At 42.4% G+C, this 23,917-nt stretch overlaps 1 protein-coding gene across 2 annotated transcripts in view; it reads left to right on the forward strand.

The window, feature by feature from the left end:
* Positions 1–23,917, forward strand: part of pnpla7b (patatin-like phospholipase domain containing 7b) — a 322,850-nt gene that overhangs the window by 247,097 nt on the left and 51,836 nt on the right. For both annotated transcript variants that reach the window (XM_048558715.2, XM_048558716.2), the window contains 2 exons: positions 12,054–12,170; positions 14,207–14,276. In XM_048558715.2, the coding sequence (XP_048414672.1) occupies positions 12,054–12,170; positions 14,207–14,276 (187 nt within the window). The remainder of the gene's footprint in view (positions 1–12,053; positions 12,171–14,206; positions 14,277–23,917) is intronic.

The following is a 23,917-nucleotide window of genomic DNA, read 5'->3' on the forward strand; positions in this document are numbered from 1 at the left end:
GAGATTTACCAGGATGCTGCCTGGACTGAAGGGCAGGTCTTATGAGGAAAGGTTGAGGGAGCTAAGGCTTTTTTTCTTTGGAGTGAAGGAGGACGAGAGGTGACTTGATAGATGTGTACAAGATGATGAGAGGCATAGATGGAGTAGATAGTCAGAGACTTTTTACTAGGGTGGAAATGACTATTACAAGGAGGGGACATAATTTTAAGGTGATTCGAGGACGGCATAGGGGAGATGTCAGGGGTAGATTCCTCACTCAGAGTGTGGTGGGTGTGTGGAATGCGCTGCTGGCCGTGGTAGTGGACTTGGATACTTTAGAGATTTTTAAATGACTCTTGGATAGGCACATGGAGGATAGTAAAATGTAGGGTATGCAGGGTAGATTGACCTTAGTAGGATAATAGGTCATCACAACATCATGGGCTGAAGGGCCTGTTCTATGTTTGTGTTCTATGGAGTCTGAACATCTAAACATCATGTTCAGTAAAATGTCTTGCGTCAGCAAAATTGATCAAAAAGCAGCTTTCGTGTTTGCGTTTCACTATTTGTGTTTAATCATTATTTAGTATCTGACTTCTAACAGTAATGTTCCCTATTTTCATTTTGGGATCTGTCCAAACTACCAGATTGGACAATTGTTACTGTGTTAGTATGTTACGACTGATAAATAACTCATCAATAGTTTGCTCGCAATTTAATTCATTTTGGAAAGCTGCAAGTTTATTAAATGTCCTTCTTGTGGTTTGTGCATCAGATATGCACAATTGTATCACAGTAGATTTGCAACTCTGACATTTGGGAAAGAAGATTGACTGCTCTGTGCATATTACCCGATGCAAGCCAGTCATGGTGTGGTCAACTGTAGCTCAGTTGGTAACTTTCTTGCCTCAGAGTCTACAGATTCTGGATTCAGGTTGCACACTTGAGATATAAACACACCATCTAGGCTGACATTACAGTGCACTATTCAGGAAGTGCTGTTTTCAATTGAGATGTAAGTCAAGGCTGTAACTTCCCTGTCAGGTGGATTACTGCCTCCCACACCAGCATATGCTGTGTGTCATCCCCAAGATGCAGTGCAGCAACATGCTAAGAATCCTTTAACAGAACCTTCTGAACCCGCAGCCTTGATCGCTTTAAAAGGATAAAGGCACCAAGGTTCGCACAGAAAGCATTACCCTGTAATTTCTTTTACTTGTGGGAGTAGAAGTGCAATGGTGATGTTACTGGACTAATGTCTAGGTGCACAAGTTCTAATCCCCATTTGGCTACTGGTGAAGTTTAAAATTGAGTAATTAATTAAAACTAGAATAAAAAACTGGTCTGAGAAATATTACCATTAATCTACCAGATTGCTGTGAAAATATATCTGGTTCCCTCATGTCTTTTAGAGAAGAAAATCTGCTGTTCTTTCCCTTGTAACTTCAGATCTCACAGAAGTGTGGTTGACTCTTAACTACAGCCTAGTAAGCCAATCAATTTTATAAAATCATTGCTGAGGAATGAAAGAATAAAACTAGCTGACAACTTGACATCGACCTCGACACTTGAAACAACACAGGCAAGCCAGGCCTAGTCAACTCTGCAAAGTGTGCCTTAGTGATATCCCGGGGCTTATGGCCACACTGGGAGAACTTCTCTTTGAATAGCCAAGCAATAACCTGACACAGTCGTACTCACGGCAGCATATTTTATAGCCAGTATCCCAAGCACCACCTTCACTATCCCTGGTTGTGATCTGTCCATTAGCAGGACAGAGGTGATAGCACTCTGGTTTCCAACATTGACAGCAGTCTCTGTGAAGTATTTGGGCATTCAGTTAAACAAACCAAGATAAGAAAAACACCTGCTGTGTACCATATACTGATGAATCAGTACTCCATGTTGCCCACCAACTGGAGCATGATCAAGAAGTTTGCAGAAAATGGGTAAGATAGAAAATGGTGAGGAAGAGAGCTATAAACTGCTTGAGGGTATCAGTCGACTGGTCAGCTGGGGAGAACAGTGGCAAATGGAATTTATCCTGGAAAAGTGAGAGGTAATTCTGTTGGGGAGGACTGAGGAGGCAAGGCATTGTGAATGGCAAGACCTTGTAAAGTGCTGATGATCAGTGAGATCGTGACATGTTTCCACAAATTCCTGAAGGTAACAGAGCTGGTAGATAAGGTGGTTAAGAGGACATATGGGACACTTACCTTTATTAGCTGAAACATAGCATACAAGAACAGGAAGTTTGCACTGGGATTGTATAAAATGGCCACAAATGGAGTATTTGCCTGTAGGTAGGGGACCGCCAATGAATGAATTTGTGTGTATCTATGCTCACCACATTATAGGAAGAAAGCGATTGCAGAGGAGATTTACCAGGATACTGCCTGGGGTTTTCTGTGTTTTTAATTATGGACCAAAATGAAAAAAAAGAACTGTTCTCAAACTAAACATTGCTGGAGCTTTGCTGTACATTTTGAATGCACTAACCTGAAGCTCATTGTAAGCACTGTTTGCACAGTGCTGGTTTGAGCAGCAGAAGTAGTGAAGCTTGCAGATGACCTACAATGCAAGTAAGCTGAACAGCACAGAGTAGTATGCTATGGACAGAACTAAACGGTCGCACAAAGAACCAATGAAATCAAAGCTTTGCAGGTCTGCTGCAATTAGACTCAGAGTGGGTGGACAAGAAAACAATTAACTACAAGCTGATGCTCCACAGATGTCCTCCTTTGCATTGATGGGGGAGCCCTGCAAGTCAGTGTAAATGTTTTAGTTCTGTCTTCTACAATCATTTTCAACCAGAAGTGCCAATTGGACGATCCACCTTTATTTTTTCCTGAGGTCCCAACATCACAGATGCCAGTCTTTAGCCAATTCAGTTCACTCCATATATTATCAAGAAAGGCAGAAGGCACTGGGTTGCAACACCATCTTGTCTGAAGTAATGAAAACTGTACTCTTCTCTAGCCATGACCCCAGTCAAGCTGTTTGAGTAGCTGCAACATTGGTCTCTCCCTGAAAATATTGTAATGCTTGTCCACAGAAGCAGATGAATCAAATTCAACAATGACTGCCCTTCAGTCTGTTCTCAATCACCAGCAAAGTGATAAATGATATCAATGCCAGTGTTGTCAAGCAGCATCAACAAGGGAATAACAAGTAGATTTGCAGAAATAGTCTCAATTATGGTCTTGTTGAATGGTGGAGTGGGCTTCAAGGACCGAAGAACCACCTTTTGCTCTGAACTTATCTGTTCATCTATAAATACTATGGCTGCAAGAACTGGTCAGAAACAAGGAATCCCGCAGTGAGTAACTCATCGCCTGTCTCTCCAAAACCTGCCCACCATCCTGAAAGCACAAATCAGAAGAGTAATAGAATGCCTCCACTCACCTGGATGTGTGCAGCTCCAAAAACACGCAAACAGCTTGATATTATTGACCAAAAGCAGCCTGCGTGATCAACACCTGTGACCTTAAACATGCACGTCTACTGCCAGCAGCAAACAGTGGCGATAGTGTGTACCATCCACAAGATGTGCTGCAGTAGTTTACCCAAGACTTTTTTGACAGCTCCTTCCAGATCTATTGTAGAATCACTAGGGGAACAGGTACATGGAAACGCTGCCAACTGAAGGTTCCCCTCCAAGCCACATACAATCCTGATGTGAGGCACCTAGGGAAGGTATATGTGGTCTGTTGAATAGTTACTAGGCTATGTATTTAATTATCTATTTTTTTCCTGAGTAGCTATTACTTAATTTCATCATAACTCTTAGAAGTCGCTGATTTTAAACAGAGGACTTTGGGCAAAGAGGAATTGCCCGGCTGAGCATTTGGTTTTCCAGGAAATTCATTTGGAGTGTGATGTTAGGATGCTGCAGGGTCCCCATGCATAACTCCCATCTACATGGAATGGTGACTGGCCTCTGGAAAATCCAGCTGTTATCTCTGTTCATGCAGCCCACTCTGCTAATTATTTTATCATGTTCTGGGCTTAATTCAGATTTCTAGTATCTGCAATATTGATTGAGCTATATCAAATGAGTATAGTTTTTACAGGGAAAGAATTCCTAATTTCCAATAATCCGTTGTATAAAGATGGAGTTCTTGACCTTACCCCACACATAATCTAGTTTTAAATTTTAGATTTTCTCCCTTGTTCTGGATTCACCCGCCAGAGTAAATATTTATTCTTCATTTACCCAATGAAGCCTTCCAATGGTCTTAAACACCTCAATTAAGTCATTGTTAAAGCTTCTATACTCCGGGAATTCTAATTTGGTTGCAGAGGTTCTGTTTCTAGTTCAGTTGTCATTGAGAAAAGCCTAGACTGCAACCCCTACAAGGCCACACGTTGTCCTTTTTAATCCAAAGGAAAGCAGTGTTGATGGGTGCAGTGGTCATGTCCCTACCTCTGGGCCATGAGGTGTGCCCAAAACATGTCTGAGCATGTTGATTTGAAATAAGCATCTTTCCTGAAGTGCTGTGCCTGGAACTGAACTCGATAGGGTCTAATCACAGCTTTATATGACTATAACATAGCTTCCATCTCTTTATATTCCAGTGCCCTTAAATTAAAAGTCAATATTTAATTAACCTTTTCACTTATTCTTTGCTCTCTACTAGCTTTTAGTGATTTATGTACATCAACTTTAAATCTCTTATTTAAAAAGAAAAGTTATTTAAATAAAAAAGAATTGAAGAATTCTGAGCAGAAACGGGTATCCTGGTACATGAATCACAGTAAGTTGGTATGCTGAAATAGCAAATGATCAGGAAGGCAAATGGAACACTTTGTTTATTGCAAGGAGGGATAAAATATGCAAATAGGGAAATTTTGCTACAGTTGTACAAGAAGTGATGAAACCACATCTAGAGTATTATGTACAGTTTTGATCTCTTCATTTAAGAAAGGATATAATTGATTAGCTGTAATTCAGAGACAATTCATTCAACTGATTCCTGCACGAAAGGGTTATGTTGTGAGGGACGGTTGGTCATTAAAAGTTTAAAAGAGTAAGAGGTGCTCTTATTGGAGATCCTGAGGGGAATAGATTCTGAGAAGATGTTTCCCTATATGTGGAAAACCAAAATGTGGGTGCACAGTTTGAAGATGAGTCTCCCATTCAGCATGGAGATGAGCTTTTTTTGAGGATCACAGTATTGTAGAATTTACAGTACGGAAGGAGGCCATTCGACCCACAATGTTTGTACCAGCTTCCAAAAGCGCTACCGGCTAGTCCCACTCTCCGGCTCTAATTCCATAACCCACTTTCAAATACGTATCCAGCAGTCTTCTCAAACCTCCAATGGAATCCATCTCTACCACTCTACCAGGCAGTACTTTTCAAATCCTACCAACTCTGAGTAAAGAAGTTTTCCTCATTGCACTGTTGGATCTTCTGCTGACAGTCTTGAAATTGTGACCCTTAGTTACTGACGTGCCCAACTCGTGGGAACAGAATATCCTCCTTTACCCTGTCAAAATTGTTCAGAATTTGGAATATCTCAGTGAGGTCAACTCTTAATCTTCTCTGTTCCAAGGAGAATAGGCTTAATTTCTCTAATCTTTGCTTGTGTATGAAATACCTCATTCCCGGCATCATTTTAGTAAATCTCCATGGCACTCTCCAGAACTTTAATAGCCTTCCTTAAAAAAGGTGCCCAGAACTGAACACAGTACTCCAAATGTGGTCTGACCACTGTTTTATAGAGCTATAGCAATACTTCCTTTCTTTTACACTCTATTCCTCTCTTTATAAACCCAAGGATCCTAGAAACCGCCTCAACAACTATTTCAACTTGCATGGCCACCTTCAGAGAATAATGCACGTGAACTCCGAAGTCCATCTGCTCCTGTACTTCCCTCATAGTTTGTACCATTGGGCCTGTATTGTGTCTGTGTTTCTTCTATCAACATGCTTTACCTCCCATTTCTTCGCACTGAAATTCACCTGCCCATCTGACCAGCTTGTCAATGTCCCTCTGAAATTGCTGTCATCCTCACAATTCACGATTCTCCCTTGCTTAGTATCATTTTGCAAGTTTAGAAATTTTTCCCTCGATATTCATCTCCAAATCCTTTCATAAATTAAAGAAAGCAAGGGTCCCAACACCAATGCCTAGGGAACACCAGTTTCAATTTGACTCCAATCTGAGAAATGCCTCTCTATGCCTACCTTCTGCTTCCTATCTTTCAGCCAAATTCTAATCCATGCTGTCAAGGACCCATCAATCCCAAATGTTTCCAATTTCCTAACAAACCTGCCATGTGGCGCCTTATGCCTTCTGAAAGTCCATATAAACAACATCCACAGCACTTATCAAAGAACTCAGTTAAATTAGTCAAACATGAGAGGCATAGATAGAGTTGATAGCCAGAGACTATTTCCCAGGGCAGAAATGGCTAGCATGAGGGGTCATAGTTTTAAGCTGGTTGGTGGAAAGTATAGAGGGGATGTCAGAGGCAGGTTCTTTACGCAGAGAGTTGTGAGAGCATGGAATGCGTTGCCAGCAGCAGTTGTGGAAGCAAGATCATTGGGGTCATTTAAGAGACTGCTGGACATGTATATGGTCACAGAAATTTGAGGGTGCATACATGAGGATCAATGGTCGGCACAACATTGTGGGCTGAAGGGCCTGTTCTGTGCTGTACTGTTCTATGTTCTATGTTCTATGACCTGCTCTCGACAATGCCATGTTCACTGTCGAATATTAACTTATTTTTCTCTGTTTACCTCTTTCCGTATTATGGGCTCTGTCTCCTATCAGTTTTCGCACTATTGATGTCACCTGACAGGTCTGTAGTTTCCTGGGTTATCCTTTGCCTCATTTTTAACAATGGTATTCACATTTGCAACTTGCCAGTGCCCCAGGACGAACCCAATGTTGAGAAGCTTAGAAAGTTTCTGTCATTGTCTCTGCAATTTGCTCCCTTATCTCTCTCAGCAATCTAGGATGGACCTGCTGACTTCTCTACCTGGACCGCTGACAGACTTTCAACGCCTCTTCTTTATCTATCACTATACTGCTCAGTTGCTCAACACTGATGTTTTCAAATGGGCCATTATCATCATTTTCCAAATTGGTAAAGATAGAAGCAAAGTACTCATTTAGTACCTCTGCCATACCATTTGCTTCACTGAGCACCTTGCCTTGCTTGTCACTTACAGGCCCCATTCTATCCTTCACTAATCTTTTACTGCTAATGTTTGAAGAGCATTTTACTATTTGTTTTAACACAGGCTCCCATCCTTTGCTAATGCTTTCTTTTTGTCTTCCTTCTTCCAGCCTTACCTCCTGTCCTGCATTTGGGGTATTCTTCCTGATTCTTATTGCTATTATTATCATGCCTTATTTTCCTTCCTTATTTTCTCATCAGTATCCTTAGTTAACCAGGGCACTGTGGCTTTGGATACCCTGTATTTGATGTCATTGCTATGTTCCGAGCTTGCACCTATTCATCGCTGTTTCAAAATTCTCCCATGCTTTTTATAAACTCGTGATCATTATTTCCTAAATGTTTCCCCACTGTAACATTGTCCACTTGATCTGTCTCATTTCTTAAGACCAGATCCAGCGCAGCTATCTCCCTGGTAGGACTGGAAATATACTGTTCCAGAAAGTTTTCTCCTGCATACATTCCAGGAACAACTTCACTTCCATGCCCCACACTCTACCTTGTTCCCCCATCAGACATGGGTTAATTGAAATCACCCACCATCACAAAGCTACTTGTCTTCCAGGTTTCCATAATCTACCTATAGATGTTCTCTTCTACTTCCTCCCTGCTATTTAGAGGTCTATAATAAGTAATCATTAAGGTTACCGCTCCCTTCCTGTTTCATACTTTCAGCTGTATAGATTCTAATTCAGGAACTGCATCTTATTTAATGACCAAGACTGCTACACCACCTCCCTTTTTACCCACCCTGTTTCTACTAAAAGCCATATAACCCAAGATGTGAAGTATCCAGCCCTGTTCTGGCTTGTGCTGTGTTTCTGTCAAGGTTGCTAGATCCCCTAGTGCAAATTCTCTTTCCATGTCCCCAGTTTTGTTCACGACAATCTGTGCATTTGCATACATGTAATGTACAGCTGTGGAGTTCCCCTCCTCAGGGTATGGAGGAGTTGGGGTCACTGAATATTTTGAAGTAGAGGTGGGTAGATTCTTGGCCAGCAAGGGAGTGAAAGGGTAAAGGGCAGAAGCAAGAAAACAGAGTTGAATGTTGCAGCCGCCTCAAGGGCCCTACTGCCACCCCTAATTTGTCTATTCCTGCACTGTTCCAGCTTGTTACTATTTAGAAAGTACTGTGTTTTTATCTTTTAAGTTCCAAAGTGGATGATTTTCACATTTCTCCTCATTGAAATCTACCTATCACAGTTTCATTTGTTCACTTAAACTGTCAATGACACTGTGTAACTTTCTGTTGCTACATTGCAAAGTGACAATGTTTCAAAACACTTCATAGCTTCTCCACCGCCTCCCCAGGTGACCAACACCAGTTTAGGGATAGCACAGATCAAATAGTATTCAGAAAGGCACCTTCTATCAGATATGAACTCTGCCCAATCAAGAACTGGCTCAGCTCTCCCTTGAAAACACATACAGTCAGCATTCGCTACACCAGCTGGCAATGTATCTCAGACTCTTTGGGAAACCAAGCAAATGTGTACTATCCTTTGTATTTCTATCCATCCCAGTTTACAATTGTGCCCAGTTCTTTCTTAATCTGCTAATCTAGAGCAGACTATTGTTGAAGAAAAACACATTTTTGTGGCACTTGTACAACCTTAAGACATTCTACAATTCTTTAAAGCCAATGAAGTACATTTTGAAGTGTAGTCACGATTGTAATATCAGACCTCATTTTATTAAGTTGCAGATTTTGAGTCTTTCAAAACTTAAAACAGTTTTAGCTTCATGCTCCTGATTCCATACACATTTGATTTTTAACTTACTTCCTTGCCTCAGAGAGAGCATTTTTACTTTATGTAACTTTGTAATGAGCAGAAAATTCTAAATTAATGTATTTCAGATGTTTTTATTGCAAGCTTTTACATAGAGATGTAGAGTCATACAGCATGGAAACAGACCCTTCAGCCCAACCAGTCCAATCTGAACATAATCCCAAACTAAACTAGTCCCATCTGCCCGTTCCTGGCCCATATCCCTCCAAGCCTTTCCTATTCCTGTATCTATCCTGGTGTCGTTTAAACATTGTAATTGCATATGATCACTTTTTCTGTTTGGAAGATAGCATACAGGCAGTAGGTTTGACTTGAATTTTAACTTGAAACTAAATTTAACAATGCACGTTTATGGCATGGAGGGAGGCGCAAACTGTTAACTCTAATTTCTCACCACAAATGCTGCCAGGCTTGCTGAGTTTCTCCAGCATTTTGTTTTTATTGCCCGGTTCTCTCTCCTTACTGTGTTTTCTTCCTTTTCGAGAGCTTTCGCAGCCTTTCCTTTATGGATGTAAAGATTTTTGCTTTAACTGTTCACATTGGTAAAGCATTCAACTGTACAGCATTCTTCTGCAGTAGATCTCCATTTGGTTTTCTCTGCTCCAGTGGAAATAGATCCTGTACCTTGAATATCTCCTAACAGTTAGAGTTTCCCTTCCCAGCATCATCTTGTTATGTCTACACTATTGGCTCCAAAGCCTCTTTGTCATGTGGTACAGTACTTCTTCAGTGTGGCCTAAGCAATCTCTACATTGCTGCTTTTTTTTCCTCTTGTATTCTATAATTCTGAGAGAATCTGAAATTCTGCTGAACTTTTTGTGCTGAAAAGAGAATCAGTGGTTTAAACACGCAGTGTTTTGGACATCCAAATGTTGGTCTCCTTGGATATCAGGCACTGATGAGCAAATTAAAATCAAGATAACAGCAAAATATTGCAGGTACTGGAAATCTGAAATGAAAACAGAAAAGGCTGGAGAAACTCAGCAGGCCTGTCATCATCTGTGGAGAGAGAAACAGAGTTGATGTCTCCAATGTGACTCTTCAGAACTGCAATCTTGGAAATCATATTTGACTAATTAATATGCATCCTTTGAGGAAGTAACAAGCATCATAGATGAGGTTCAAATGTGTGGTTGCTAAATTTGCTCATGACTTGAAGGATAGGTAGGAACACTAACTGTGAAAAGGACACAAATTTAAGATGGGTAAGTGAGCAGACAGCATTTTGGCAAGTGGATTATAAGGTAGAAAAATGTGAACTTCTCCCCTTTGGTAGGAAAATAAAAGCTGCATATTTTAATGGAAAGGCAGTGAAGAACTTTGAGATACAGAGGATTCTGGGTGTAGTGGAAGAGCCACAAAAAGATTAGTATGCAGGAAGTGCTTAGGAAGGCTAACAATGTTGTTTATTGCAAGGAAATGGAATATAAAATCAGAGAAGATGAACAACAGTGGTATAGAACACTTGTGAGGCTGTGTGTCAAGTGCTATGCACAGTTTTGGACACCTTATTTAAAGAAAGACATAAATGGATTGTAACCGGTTTAAGGAAGGTTAGCTTGACTGATACCTGAGCCAAGGGTGAGAGTTTGTCTATTGAGATAAGGTTGGACTGGTTGGGCTGCTATCCTTGGGCATTTAGAAGGCGAGAAGTGATTTTAGCAAAACTTTTAGGGACTTAAAGAGGCTTGGCAGGGTGGATGCAGATGCAATGTTTCTGATAGGAAAAATTGTAAACCTGGCTACTCAACTTATCAATGAAGGGCGTTCCAATTAAGGTGGCAATGAGCAGAACGTTTTTCCCTGACGCTCATGAGTTTTGGAACTCTTCCAGAGAACGGTAACAGTGGGGATCTTGGATACTTTTAAGTTAAAATAGATTCTTAACTAACAAAGGACTTGGAAGTTGTTGGGACTAGATAAGAGTAGATTAGAGGCCTTAGATCAATCATGATCATCTGTAGCAGCTCGGGCTAGAGGGGCTGAATGGCCTACCACTCCTAATTGGCATGTTTGTAGGACAGGTGGCATTAACTTGGGTTTATTTCCATTCGTTTGAAAATTCGAGGGTAATCTAATTGATTTTAAAATAATAAAAATGTTTAATAAAGACTGAAGATTATTCCTCTGTTAAGAGATTCCAGATCAAACGTGTCACATTCTTGAAATTTACACAAAAGGGTGGTGGGAATGAAGAACTATCTCCCACGAAAATACCGGAGAATTAAAATTTCAAAATCCAGAAAGATAGGAAGTTGTGATGGGAGGTTATTTGATTTTGATATGCAGATTATTCATGGTCTAATTGAATAGGCAAGCAGGCTTCAGGAGCTGAGTAGCTTGCTCCTTTTCCCATGGAGTTGGAAGGAACTTCATAAGGCCTTTAGGAAAGGGGCCGGAAGTGAAATTTGGTAATCTGTTAAAATTACTGTGTTTGCTCTTGTTTTTAATAATGTTGTTTAATTAGCCTGATTCATTGTAGTGTGATCTGTCCAAGTATCATCAGTTTGTTTATCTAGGTGGTAGCGTGTGAGGATGCCAATAATTAGCAGCTTAAGGAAGCTACTACTGCCCTGACTGCAGGAGCATTTTTTCCCTTATCTTTGTGTTTTGTCCCAAAATGATGACAAAAACAAAAGCTGGAAATTTCAACTCCCTCTCTGACGCAGGAGGTGGACTGTGGACTAAAACGAAAAGGCCAGAGCTATTCAGCAGCTTTAGGCCTTTTCGGTTTTTATTTCAGATTTCCAGCATCCGCCGCATTTTGTTTTTGTAGATAGGTTGAGTATAGCTGAGCTGATGCCATTAAGAGAAAAGCAGGTGAGTACTTGTGTGAGAAAGGAAAGGAAAGGAAAGGAAGACTATGCAGATGGGTTGGATAAAGAGGTATGAGTAAACGTGAGTGGAGTACAAGCACCAGAAGACGAGATTTAGGCTCCATGACTTGTTGCTCTGCTGTAAATACTGTGTCAGTCACATGCCCAAAATAGTCTTTCCAGAATGGAACATCTCTTCTGATTGTTTCCTGCAGTTGGTGTGTCCATGTGCCTGAAATGAATTTTCATAACTAATGATTTTTTTTATCAACAGGAAATGACAAATGTTTTCAAGAAAGTGCTTGATTTGACATACCCAATCACCTCAATGTTCTCAGGATCTGCTTTCAACAGCAGCATCAGTAACACCTTTAAGGACAAACAGATAGAGGTAAGAGGTGTGACCATCAGTATTGGTATCAGTTAAAATAACCCTGTTCTTGAGCTGCCAATATGCTCAGAAGAGCACTGGTGTTACCCTGACGCCAAGTCATGAATGACTTTCATGATGTGGAGGTGCTGGTGTCGGACTGGGGTAGACAAGGCCAGAAGTCACACAACACCAGGTTATAGCCCAACAGGTTTATTTGAAAACAGAAGCTTTCAGAACCTAGCTGTTCCTCCAGGTGTTAGTGAGAGAGGTGGCATCAGGCACAGAATTTATAATTACTTAAAAATTCTGTGCCTGATGCTACCTCTCTCTCAAACACCTGAAGGAGGAGCCAGGCTCCGAAAGTTTCTGTTTTCAAATAAACCTGTTGGGCTATAGCCTGGTATTGTGATTTCTGACCATGAATGGCTCTTACCTTCCTTCACCAACATGTGGGGAAGATCAGTGTACTGTTTTTACTGTGTCCATCACAACCTTCACTCCTTTGATCCGCAATTGAGTCTTGCTGCTTGGCCCCTCAGGTTGGCCTTCACCTGTTTGACATTGATCTGAGCATCAACCTTTACGTTATCTCCACCACCAGCATTACTTTAATGTGATGCTACCTGGCTTTGCCCACAGTATAACACTTCAGCTACCAAAACTCCATACAATACTCTGTCACTTCCAGGCTAATTTAACCCTGTATTTTTGTTGGCTTTCCAGATAGTTCAACATAGGTATTGAAATCCTTTCTGCTTGAAGCTCCTTTGCCCATCATTCCCACTGTCATGAACCATGTTTGTTCTTGTTCTCCGGCATATTAAGGTTACAAGTTTCTCCTTCAGGTTTTTGCACAGTCTTTCATCTGGCCTCTGCAATCTTCTGCATATTCTCCTGCATTGTAACCTCAAAACCATTTGATTAGCTGTAAAAAGACTTTGCGAATTCCTGAAGCCATGAAAGGAGATGTATAAATGCACATCTTTTAGCCTTCAGATTCAACTCCTGTGCAAACTACCCCACTTTCCCAATAAACCTTTTAGCTGCCGAGAGCCAGCTGTCCAGTGTTTCTTGTATAAACCTGTTTTTCTACTTCCCTCTCTTTAAAAGCCTTCTCAAACCCACACTCTTTTTCCGGGTCTCCTAAATGTCCCCTTGATTCAGCATTCTCTTCAACCACAGAATTATAAACAGCCTTGCAATGTTTTATAAACTAAATGTCAGTTTAAATATTACATGCTAGTCATTTTGGTTGGCAGCACTTATCCCGGATGCTGTGTAGCTGGGAGTTGCTATGTAAGCATTCAGTAGTGGGTATGCCTAACATGTGCACTGGACAGGCTAATTTGTTGCCCAGACTTTGATGCACTACCATCAATCAGGCCCTTGGTTACACAGCACCAATTTGAACTGGTTTCTGTGCACGGTCACACTTGGCACTTTGTGATCTTTACCACTTGACTAATCTCTTGGTGAACTTGAAAAGTGAACAGGAATTCCCGTTCTGTTTGTCGCTTGTTTCAGACCGGCAATGGCCTCGGGACAATTCTGCAACAGGGTGGTTGTTAGAGGTTTATAGCATGAGATAACCCAAGGGCATTTGAAATATCTGCAATTATGACCAAATATTCTGTTTCTATGTAATGATCCACCTCAATACTTTACTTTATGACAGAGTTTCATAGATATACAGCCTATAAAATTCAGACCATTTGTGTCATATTGGTTTCCTGGTCTGTAGGCAACTTCCCACCAGCACCCCCATTCCATTTACTGAATCTAATCCTAATTAATGTCTTTCTCTCCCCTCATATACATAAATAACTTCTCCTTAAATGCGCTGTTTGCCTCAGTTGTTCCTTGCAGTTTCAAATTTGACCTACCAGATGATCATTCCCCACTATCAGTTTCTCCCCTCCTATCCCCAGTCTCCCTCAAGGTTTAGAATGTTTTTTTCCTCAGAAATTGGCACTGCTTGTTATTGGGAAGGGTTGGATGAAGGGGTTGTGATGCCCATCCTGATAATGAAAGGATGCTACGTGCTCTCTTTTCAGGATTTGTGGATTCCTTACTTCAATATCACCACAGATATAACTGCGTCTGCCATGCGGGTTCATACTGATGGTGAGTACACTTTGATACTCTGAACTATCCTGGTTGCAGCACCTAATTTGTCTAGTTTATGTGACCAATGGTAATCATACCCGCCTTACGAGGACACTTGATGAGAATGACACAGAGTCAGCTAAGGGATATAGATATGAATGAGTGTGCTAAAACTTGACAGACAGGATATAATGTGGGAAAATATAATGTTGGTCACATTTATATGTAAAAGTATGCACTTTGGCAGGAAAGTAAGGGAGATGAATATTATTTAAGTAGAGAAAGACTGCAGAAAGCTACAGAAGAGAGGATTGGGAGTTCTTGTGCATGAATCAATAAAAGCTAGCATCCAAGCTCTTCAGCTAATGGGGGAGACATATGGTATGTTGGCCTTTATTTCAACAGGAATTGAGTGTAAAAGTAAAGAGGTTTTGCTAAAACTGAGCAATACACTAGTCAGACTATAGATGGAATCTGATGTGTGGCTTTGGTCCCCTTATCTAAGAAAAGATATACTTTTTGGAACTCAGACATTTTGAAGAAAAGTCACTTTGGCCTCAAAACATTAACTCTGTTGTTCTGTATATAGTTGCTACCAGACCTGCTAACTTTCTCCAGTATCTTCTGTTCTTATTGCATTCGAATTTTGTCAGTTTGGGATTTTAAACCAGCTCACTAGTTTGGTGACTATTTCTAATAACTGTACTTAACATGAATTACTATTTATTACAAGTAAATTCTATCTACAGATAAACAATTAATGAGCCATCAGCATATAACTCTACCAGTTAAAGCTCTACCGTCCCTTATATATACACATACACAGGAAAAAGTTGTTTTGGTTGGAGGGAAAGATGGGAAAAGAACTTCAGTGGCTCTTATTTACAGGATCTACTGAGATGGCCCTTGTGCTGCTGTTTGGTCATCCTTCCCTGGATACTTACACTTGTTTACAGGAGTTCCACTAAACTGTTTCACATTTATAAAAGGTCTGTGTTATTCATCAAATGTCCAAACTTGTAGCAACTGACAGAGGAAAGATAAGCTGGTTTACTTCAGTCTTAATATAGCTTTGACTGTAGGGAACAGAGAGAGAGCTCCTGAGCTGATGGTGGCTTGTAAGCTTCTCACTAGCCTCTTCACATCACCAAGCTGTCAGTCACATGAGAACCAATTGTTGCCAATGACTGGTCACTCGTTCACAGACCAATCAGCTGCTTGTTGCCAGCTAAATCTCCATCTGATGCACTCTTGGCTCCAGCTTGTCTACACCACCTTATCCTGTGTGAACCAGCAGCTGTGGAAACAGTGCTCACAATGACTGTCAGGTGAGTTGCTTTCAGAAACATGCAGTAATCCTCCAGCAATCCTACATCCTTGGCTTCAAAGCATTCCTTTACTCATTTCCAACTACAATTAGAAATACTGAAAAATAAAATGATAACAGCTTTTTCACATCTTAGTTGAACATAACTGCAAGCTTAATTGGATCTTGTATAGTTCTCTAATGTCTCTGAAAATCGAAGGCCCTTTTATAGAATTGACAAAATGGGGCTACGGCAAAAGTTGGTCTGTGTAAATGTTTGCAGGGAGACTTTTCAAATGATCCCCTAGGCGCCACAGTTGATAAATGCACCAAGCATGTGGAAATCCCAGGTTTGTTTCTTGACCTGTTTTGAGCACAGTTGGTGCACCACACGGGGCATTCAGAGAGGGAAGAAGATGCAGGATGTATTCTTGATCATGAACCAGTGATGTCTGCTAATAAGAATTTTCGTGGGACTTCATCAAAACTGCATTGATCCCAAATGTGATACCCACATCGTTTCAGCCTTGCCTCACTTCGCCCTAGAGAACTGTTTGAATTGCCATTGTCCCTTGAAAAAGAATTCTTGTTTGACACTTGGAGAGAAATAAGGGGGAACAAAGAATTTAAGTGAAGACTATCTAATTTTTATGAAAAGCATCCTGATCAAACAGATCTGCAATGCAGCTTGCTATCACATTGCATTGATAGTGCCTGTGGAACAGCTTACAATGTTTTATTGCAATAACGGTGCTGTATTAGTGCACATTGTTGACTGGTCATCCAGATTCTGACATTTCCTGTTCACGTGTGTAAAATGTAAGGTTTCCAAATGGTCCTTAATGGCACTGCTTGACACTGTAATGCAACAATCCTTCTCCTCTAATCGGAGCGCAGTCCGAAAAAGGAAACTTTGATTGTATTTTAAAGGCTGAGTGCATTGGCATTAACTTTTTCTAGCCAGTCAATGTCATGGCATAGTATTCTCATGCTTTCACTGAATCTACTGCCTTTTATTCTTTCAGATTTTGACATCCTATGAATGAAACTTGTTTGCTGTTCTCTCGTTATAAATCTTATATAAGACGCTCAATTTGTTGCCAGTACCTGTGTCAATGGATTAAAAACTTGGCCTGAGTGAAGAAAGGAGAAAGAATCCGAGAAAGTTCCTTGTTATTCATCAGTTTAGATTAGATTCCCTACAGTGTGGAAACAGGCCCTTCGGCCCAACAAGTCCACACCGCTGCTTGAAGCATCCCACCCAGACTCATCCCCCTATCACCCACATACCCCTGAACACTATGGGCGATTTAGCATGGCCGATCCATGTTGCAGTAATTCTGCCAGATGTTGTGCTGTTTAACAGCCATGTCATTGAGACAGTTTCTGGCCTGTGATTTCAGTTTCACTCCTCTTTCTCTCCTGTTTCAGAATGGTAGAAGTGTTCAACCCAATGAAACTTGGCACCTTGAGTGTCTCATTAAGTTTGAGCACACAGCAGCCTACGCACCTCGACATTTCTATGGGAAATGCCCCGTAGTACTACCTCAGAGTCGCTGGTGAAGGTGAAATTGAATAAGCTGTCACCCAAACAGGAACAAAAGCACTGGGACAGAGTAAACGTCTGAGTTCCATACCATAGTCATTGGGTAACCGGGTAAAGTCCTGTAGTACATATCTCTTACTGGAACAATAGCATTTCTAACTGCTCCTCATACTGAAGTGCTTATGCTGAATTTTGAAAATGAAGAGAAAGAAGAATTGTATTTATATACTGCCTTTTATGACCACCAGCTGTTTCAAAGCACTTCATAGGGAATTAGTGTGTAATGTCAGAAAAGTAGCAGCTGTTTTGCACACACTGAGTCCCTGTACACAACAATGTGATCAATCCCAGATATTCTGTATTTGTGGCGAACAGTTCCAGGTTTTCAGCATCTGCAGTATTTTGCTTTGATCTGTTTTTGGGGGATTGATTGTGAGGCAAGGGCAGACCAGACACTAGAAATAAAAACAAAGTTGTTGGAAAAGCTCAGCAGGTCCAACAGCATCTGTGGAGGAGAAAACAGAGTTAACATTTCGGGTCCAGTGACCCTTCCTCAGAACTGGTGGTGGTTGGGAAAATGTCAATTTATATGCAGAAAATGGGGAGGTGGGTGCGGTAGGGAGTAAATGATAGGAAAGAGCCCAAAGAGAAAGAAAGACAGTTGAACAGACAAAGGAGTTGCTAACAATTGGCCTGGGTTAGTGAATAGTTGTTAATGGGACTGTTATTGACTAACAACAGGGGGTGTGTAATGGCAGGCTATGTGGTAACAAGGCCTGGTGTGTGGGGTAGCGGGCTGGGACATGGGGGAGTTTAGGCCCTAAAATTATTGAACTCAATATTGAGTCCAGAGGGATGTAGGGTCCCCAAGTGGAAAATGAGGTGTTGTTCCTCCAGCTTGTGCTGGGCTTCACTGGAACACTGTAGTAAGCCAGAGACAGAGATATGGGCCAGGTCGTGCATTGAAGTGGCAGACACCAGAAATAGTGCCTCACAACCTCTTTGTAACACTATGGTCTTGTACATCTACCTGAGAGCTCAGACAGGACCTCAGTTTAATGGCTCGTGTGAAAGTCAGTTGCTCTGATAGTGCAGAGCGTTCTTGCTGGACTGTCAGCCTGAAGGTTTGAACTCCAGTCCTGGAGTGGGGATTCAGCCCCACAAGCTTCCAACTCGGGTGAAAGTGCTTCCCTATGATCCATGGATTTTTTATTGACTGGAGCCTTGTCATGCCAGCTGGCTGGAAAAGAAGGCTCGCCCCTGTATTTTACTTTATATTTTGTTTTTCCTGTCTTAGAATTAGGGACATTGTATTCTTATAGTATTCAGACAGAGCCCCGTGAAAGAAGCATTTCCTTGTGCAAGTGCCACACCTTGCTCTTTCCCGAATCATGGGGAAATACTTATGATCATGTCAGTCTGTGGTTCACATAACTTGGTGCTCCCCAGTTTATCAAGAGCGAGCATACATGTATGGGACTCGTGAGCTAGCGCAAGCCATTTGACATTTCAAATGGCCCTGCTCCCACAATTCAACAAGATCACGGCTGATCTGGTTTCGATCTCAAATCCACTTCCCCAGCTACCCCTCCCAGCTCCCCACTTGCCCATTAGCCTTGACTTCCTTCTCTGTCAGAAGTCAGTATGACTTGGCCTTGAACAAATTCAATGACCAAGCCTCTGCTGCTTCCTGAAAGAATTCTGCGTCCTTCCCACTCTGAGAGAAAACAAGACCTTTTAAAATCCTTAGCTTAAAAAGGACTCTGCTTATTCATAAAGGGACAGCGTGGTGGCTCAGTGATTAGCACTGCTACCTCACAGCACCAGGGACGTAGGTTTGATTCCACCCTCAGGTGACAGTCTTTGTGAGTTTGTTCATTCCCCATGTGTCTGCATAGGTTTCCTCCAATTTCCTCCCACAGTTCAAAGATGTGAATTCTAGGTTGATTGGCGATGCTAAATTGCTCATACTGCTCAGGGACGCGCGGGCTATGTGCATTAGTCATGGGAAATGCAGCGTTACAAGGAAAAGGGGGTTGGGCCAAGGTGGGAAGCTGTTCAGAAGGTCATTGTGGACCCAGTGGGCCGAATGGCCTGCTTTAATACTCTAGTGATTCTATAGTTAACTCGAGTCATCCCACAAGAAGAAACATCCTCCCTTTCCAGCCGATGAAGTCGCCGCATGGCTTTGTGTTTCAGCAAGATCACTTTTCATTTTTCTAAATTCCAATGGATATAGACACATAGTAAAAATAACAGCTGCCGTTCAGCCTTTTGAACCTGCTCTGCCATTCAGTGTGATTGTGGCTGATCATCCAACTCAGTGCCCTGTTTCAATTTGCTCCCCATATCCAGGAATCCCATTAGTCCCGATGAACTGTATCAAGCTCCTACTTGAAAGCATTCAACATTGTGGCTTCAGTCTCTTTCTGTGGCAGGGAATTCCACAGGCTTATCACCCTCTGGGTGAAGGCCTTTCTCCGCACCTCTGGCCTTTCTCCCCATCTCTGGCCTAAATGGCCCATCCCATATTCTTAGACAGTGACCCCAATTCTGGACTCACCGGTCATCAGGAATATCCTTCCTGTGTTTACCCTGTCTAGTCTTGTCATAATTACACAATTTTCTATAAGACTCCCCCTCATTCTTAAAATTCCAGTGAATGTAGTCCTAACCAGTTCAGTCATTCGTCATATGTCAGTCCTGCTGTCCCAGGTATCAGCCTGGGAAAGCTTTGCTCTCCCTCTATCATCAGAATATCCTTGCTCAGATAAAGAAGCAAAACTGTACACACAGATGTGGTCTCACCTAGGCTCAATCTTATTGTGGCGAGCCATCCTTGTTCTTGTACTGTTCTACCTTTCTTCATAAAATAAGCCCTTCATTGCAGAAATGAGGTGAGTGAACCTCCTCTTAACTACTTCCAACGTAACTATATCCTTTATATTTTAGAACTGGACAGCCTAAGAGGGTCTTCAAAGAAATTTAAGGTGCAGCTAGTATGTCCAGCAACTAGCTAGCATGCATAGACAAATTGGTGTCAAATCAGGATTCAAGAATTCCTTCAAGGATTTGAAGTAGTAGTAAATTACTTCTTGATATTAATCTTCCTCAGAAAAGGATATCCTTTTGTGATAACTGGGGGATTGCCTTCAGTAAGCTCAGTGTCATACAAGTGACAGATGAGCTCATTATGAAGAATACTCTACGATTTAGTCTCTGAGCCACCTAGCAGTCACTCTTTCCCATCTGTTCTCATGCTAAGATTTCTTCATAAGCATCCAAGCTTGATGAGGAGGAAAGCATTCCAGTGTTGGATTTTTGAACTGCAGACGGTAGATTATTGAAAAACATTCCAAGATGAAATTGGGTTGGGATTCATGCTGCTGCCCAGGTCAATATTAGCCCACACTCCCTACAATAGAACAGATTACAGTGTCTAATAATGGGAGTCCAGCACATTTCGGCATGTTTTATTTAGCCTTCTATTCCCACTTTCACACCAATGGTGTCGTCAGCATCTTAAAAGTAGGGTTAACATTTTGGGTGTAAACTCTTCATCAGAATATTCAAAGGATTGTTACGCATCACAAATGCTTCACATTCCAGAAATGGACAGGCCTTTTGTACATTTCCACCATCTTCCATTAGTTTTAATAATTAATAGCCTTGTTTCATGTAGATGTTAAATATGTAGGGAGAAAAGCAGTCTGTACCCAATGTCAAAAATAACTACGTAGCAATGTTTGGACTACGAAATGACATACTAGCCAGCACACAACTATTGCAGCCAAGCACCATGTCTGTGATAGAATAATTATAGGCCATCCTCCAACATTCTCACCCTTTGAACATCACCTTCAGAATTACCAATTGCAGTAAGCATTTTATTAACAGGCATCTTTGTGACCAGGAGTATCTCGATTGATCAAATATTCAGGTTACTGTTTATGTGGACCAATTCAAAGAACAAACAACGCAATAGAAATGTAATTCAGAGGGAATACACATCACTGTTGTACTTTATTTACACCATAAGTCACTTAAATAATAATGCAATTTTTCCTTAAATAAAGCTTACTGGCAGAGAGCCTTCTCACTTGCCCCTCAGGTGACTACTCTGACATCCCAGAGATCGTGATAGTCCAGTACTTCAGGTGTATAATTTTTGCTGATTTATCAAGAGCGCTGGTTAAAACAAAGTTTGCTATATTTCCCTTGGGAAGAGAATCAAACAATGTTGCTAATGTCTTTAAAACAAACTCCCAACCTCTGACTTCAGTCTAGCTAGTTCTCTGGGATTTCTGATTATCCAGTGAGCATTTGAGGTCCCCAGTTTTTCACTGTATTGTAGACCTTTCCTTTTGTGCTTTTCCCACTCTTTGCTGGTTCAAAATCTATTACATTCCCAACAGTTTCCACTTGAAACATTAACTCTCTTCCTGTCTCCACTGGTGCTGCCTGACCTGAGTTTCTCCAGCATGTTCAGTTTTAATTTAGCTTAACTTGAATGTGTCTCCACCATCCCCTCTCAGTTTTTCAAACTTATTTGTTATATCAATATCAGGCGCCAATCTGAGGCTATGATAATAAAATGTGAGGCTGGATGAACACAGCAGGCCAAGCAGCATCTCAGGAGCACAAAAGCTGACGTTTCGGGCCTAGACCCTTCATCAGAGAGGGGGATGGGGGGAGGGAACTGGAATAAATAGGGAGAGAGGGGGAGGCGGACCGAAGATGGAGAGTAAAGAAGATAGGTGGAGAGGGTGTAGGTGGGGAGGTAGGGAGGGGATAGGTCAGTCCAGGGAAGACGGACAGGTCAAGGAGGTGGGATGAGGTTAGTAGGTAGCTGGGGGTGCGGCATGGGGTGGGAGGAAGGGATGGGTGAGAGGAAGAACCGGTTAGGGAGGCAGAGACAGGTTGGACTGGTTTTGGGATGCAGTGGGTGGGGGGGAAGAGCTGGGCTGGTTGTGTGGTGCAGTGGGGGGAGGGGATGAACTGGGCTGGTTTAGGGATGCAGTAGGGGAAGGGGAGATTTTGAAACTGGTGAAGTCCACATTGATACCATATGGCTGCAGGGTTCCCAGGCGGAATATGAGTTGCTGTTCCTGCAACCTTCGGGTGGCATCATTGTGGCAGTGCAGGAGGCCCATGATGGACATGTCATCAAGAGAATGGGAGGGGGAGTGGAAATGGTTTGCGACTGGGAGGTGCAGTTGTTTGTTGCGAACTGAGCGGAGGTGTTCTGCAAAGCGGTCCCCAAGCCTCCGCTTGGTTTCCCCAATGTAGAGAAAGCCGCACCGGGTACAGTGGATGCAGTATACCACATTGGCAGATGTGCAGGTGAACCTCTGCTTAATGTGGAATGTCATCTTGGGGCCTGGGATGGGGGTGAGGGAGGAGGTGTGGGGACAAGTGTAGCATTTCCTGCGGTTGCAGGGGAAGGTGCCGGGTGTGGTGGGGTTGGAGGGCAGTGTGGAGCGAACAAGGGAGTCACGGAGAGAGTGGTCTCTCCGGAAAGCAGACAGGGGTGGGGATGGAAAAATGTCTTGGGTGGTGGGGTCGGATTGTAAATGGCGGAAGTGTCGGAGGATAATGCGTTGTATCCGGAGGTTGGTAGGGTGGTGTGTGAGAACGAGGGGGATCCTCTTGGGGCGGTTGTGGCGGGGGCGGGGTGTGAGGGATGTGTCGCGGGAAATGCGGGAGACGCGGTCAAGGGCGTTCTCAATCACCGTGGGGGGGAAGTTGCGGTCCTTAAAGAACTTGGACATCTGGGATGTGCGGGAGTGGAATGTCTTATCGTGGGAGCAGATGCGGCGGAGGCGGAGGAATTGGGAATAGGGGATGGAATTTTTGCAGGAGGGTGGGTGGGAGGAGGTGGGAGGCCCGAAACGTCAGCTTTTGTGCTCCTGAGATGCTGCTTGGCCTGCTGTGTTCATCCAGCCTCACATTTTATTATCTTGGAATCTCCAGCATCTGCAGTTCCCATTATCTCTTAAATCTGAGGCTATGCACTGTTTTAAAGAAAGCAGCTCTGAGTATGACTCACTCATCATATCTTTATTTTCTTCCATGCTCAACTTTCCTGTGAAATGTACAGTTATAGTGACAGGAGAGGAGCAATGAATAAAACTAACCATAACAATAACTGAGTAGCTCTGAGTGATGCCAAGTCCACAGTGTATCTCTGCTGTTTTAGCTGTTATTGCTGCACAAAGTACCATAGAGCAACTGTACAAGAATGTCTTTGTAAAAGTTAATTGATGCAGAAAGCAAGTCTCTAGGGATAATGGGAACTGCAGATGCTGGAGAATTCCAAGATAATAAAATGTGAGGCTGGATCAACACAGCAGGCCAAGCAGCATCTCAGGAGCACAAAAGCTGACGTTTCGGGCCTAGACCCTTCATCAGAGAGGGGGATGGGGAGAGGGAACTGGAATAAATAGGGAGAGAGGGGGAGGCGGACCGAAGATGGAGAGTAAAGAAGATAGGTGGAGAGAGTATAGGTGGGGAGGTAGGGAGGGGATAGGTCAGTCCAGGGAAGACGGACAGGTCAAGGAGGTGGGATGAGGTTAGTAGGTAGCTGGGGGTGCGGCTTGGGGTGGGAGGAAGGGATGGGTGAGAGGAAGAGCCGGTTAGGGAGGCAGAGACAGATTGGACTGGTTTTGGGATGCAGTGGGTGGGGGGGAAGAGCTGGGCTGGTTGTGTGGTGCAGTGGGGGGAGGGGACGAATTAGGCTGGTTTAGGGATGCAGTAGGGGAAGGGGAGATTTTGAAACTGGTGAAGTCCACATTGATACCATATGGC

Source organism: Stegostoma tigrinum, chromosome 29 (genome assembly GCF_030684315.1).
Source record: "Stegostoma tigrinum isolate sSteTig4 chromosome 29, sSteTig4.hap1, whole genome shotgun sequence".
NCBI lineage: Eukaryota > Metazoa > Chordata > Chondrichthyes > Orectolobiformes > Stegostomatidae > Stegostoma > Stegostoma tigrinum.